Here is a 2,297-nt window from a genome sequence, read left to right as displayed (position 1 = left end):
ATAGAAAAAATCATAAAGAAACTTAAAACTGGCACAAAATCATCCATAGAGAGCACCAGATGAGCTAGTGGTTAAAGCCAAGCCAGAGGCAAACAGCTGGGGTTCAAATCCCGGTTTTACCATAAACTTGCTGTGATGATTTTTAATATGTCACTCCATCTCTATAAGTTTCAATGTTCTTATCTATAAACCAGCAGAGTTTTGACAGGATTGAACAAAATACTACATATATATTCATGGTATTGTTTGTTCCATAGTAAGGGCTTGATAAATGTTCACTCTCGTTACTATAATAGCAGGACTTCTCTAAGCCTCAGTTTCCTCGATGCTATGCCAGGGGTCGAAGACATAGAATGGAGAAGGGAGCCTCCACAACCCCTAACAAACTGCAAAGCTTTAGACAAGAAATTCTATGTGTAGGATTTCAAAATTTTAGGCAACAATGAGTCTCATGGGACAAATATTTGGGAGAGAGAATGACAGATGTGGGAGAGAAGTAGAGGGAAGAGAATGTTCCTATTGCCCCCAAAGACATACCGGGCAAAAGCCTGCTTCTACCCACCCGCCCCCCACCAAAAAATCTGTGAATGTTTTCAGTAGGACTAAATTAACATATAATAACTCCACCTTAGTTAGTGGAACAAGTAAGTCTTATCTAAACACATGTTTTTAAACTTTCAGGTGAAATCATTGGCTACCTCCTGCCCAGAGGAACTCAGTAGAGGAAATGTGTTAGCCTGGCCTGATTTCTTGACAGGAATTGTGGGGAAAGTGAAGATCGATTCCAAGAGCATATTCTGTTCTGGTGAGAATTTCCATTTTCCGTAGACCCCACCATCTCTTGACTACCCTGGGTCCTTCTGGCAAAAGGAGACAATTCAAAATTCTCTGTTGGTCAAATCATGTGTGCCGGTCAATCTACTCTTTAACTATTAATTCATATTTGCCCTACCTTCACCCAAAGGATTTGTTATTGTTTAATGCTAAAATACATTCTGTATAACAGAATATTATTGTGGAGGAAATTTGGACAAAGGTAAAATATGATTAGGAAGATGGGTGAGAGGAGGGATAAGGTTATTTCTTAAAATGCCCACCAACATCATATGCTCCTGTTTGAGATGGGGTACTTTTGGTTCTATACTTCCTTGAAGCCATCTAGAATCAGGTAGCACAGGGAGAAAGGCAATGGATGTTGCAATCCACACACTGAATTGCCAAACTCTGAATAATCATAAAATTAAACATATTTAAACAAGCTTCTTAAAATGTCCTCAAATTTGTGGCTTTTGATAGTTTATAAGAACATTTTATTCATATTCCTAAAATATCATTTCAAAAAATATTCAGCAGACTTCTGTTGAAAGAGGAAGAGTTGTTGTTGACTACGAGTGTTTTCTAATAATTTTGCTTGGCAGTGATCTGTCAATAGAGGAGCTCTTAAATACCAGGACAAATAACAATCTGAGACTCTTGGCTTGGTGATGCTGCTGACAAGTTCTGCACCTGCGTTCTTTGCCCGCAGATTGCCCACCTTTGGACGGATCCGTACCTCATTTGCGAACTGCATCAGTAGATTTAAAGCCAGGCTCCAAAGTCAGTCTGTTCTGTGATCCAGGTTTCCAGATGGTCGGGAACCCTGTGCAGTACTGTCTGAATCAAGGACAGTGGACACAGCCACTCCCTCACTGTGAACGTGAGTCGTCTCTATTGAAGTCACTTCAGGGGTTCTTGAAAAATGTTGGAATCGTAAGAACACTTTTGAGGAGTGCTAGACAAAAGCTAAATACTTCACAGTAGCAAATATAGCAAATGTTCCTCTAATCTTTCCTTTGTGTAATGAACTGTGCTGGGCATCGTGACGTAGGTGGGTGATGCAGATCCAAAGAGACCACTTGGTGCCAGGAACTGAGTGAGGGAAAGGCAGACTGTAGGTGGAGGCCCAGAGGTAGACGGATCATTGCTGGGTGGGAAAACAGGAAAAGACTTCTTGAGTTGAGTGCATCCATCCATTCATGTGTTCAATAATTTTTTAAAGTACCTGCTATGTGCTAAGTACCGATTTAAGTTCTGGAGATGCAGCAGCTTGGGGAGAAAAAGTCCCTGTTTTTATGGAGTTTACATTCTAGTGGGAGAGACAGAAAAATAAGTAAGTAAATATAATATTTATTTATAGTAAATAATAAAGGTACAGGCTAGAAGTAAGGGCTATGAAGAAAAATAAAGCAGGTTAGGGAAATACAAAGTGATACAAAGTGAAGCGGTTGGGTGGAGCAAGACTGTTATTTTATTTATTT

General features: G+C 39.8%; 1 protein-coding gene across 1 annotated transcript in view; it reads left to right on the top strand.

Moving 5' to 3' along the window:
* Window positions 1-2,297, top strand: part of SVEP1 (sushi, von Willebrand factor type A, EGF and pentraxin domain containing 1) — a 239,569-nt gene that overhangs the window by 165,830 nt on the left and 71,442 nt on the right. Inside the window, exons 25-26 of the mRNA XM_012641129.1 lie at window positions 682-805; window positions 1,526-1,696. Of these exons, the coding sequence (XP_012496583.1) occupies window positions 682-805; window positions 1,526-1,696 (295 nt within the window). The remainder of the gene's footprint in view (window positions 1-681; window positions 806-1,525; window positions 1,697-2,297) is intronic.

This window comes from Propithecus coquereli, unplaced genomic scaffold (assembly GCF_000956105.1).
Source record: "Propithecus coquereli isolate 6110/MARCELLA unplaced genomic scaffold, Pcoq_1.0 Scaffold163, whole genome shotgun sequence".
NCBI lineage: Eukaryota > Metazoa > Chordata > Mammalia > Primates > Indriidae > Propithecus > Propithecus coquereli.
The sequence above is the reverse complement of the archived record's forward strand: the minus strand, read 5'-3'. Positions and strand labels throughout refer to the sequence as shown.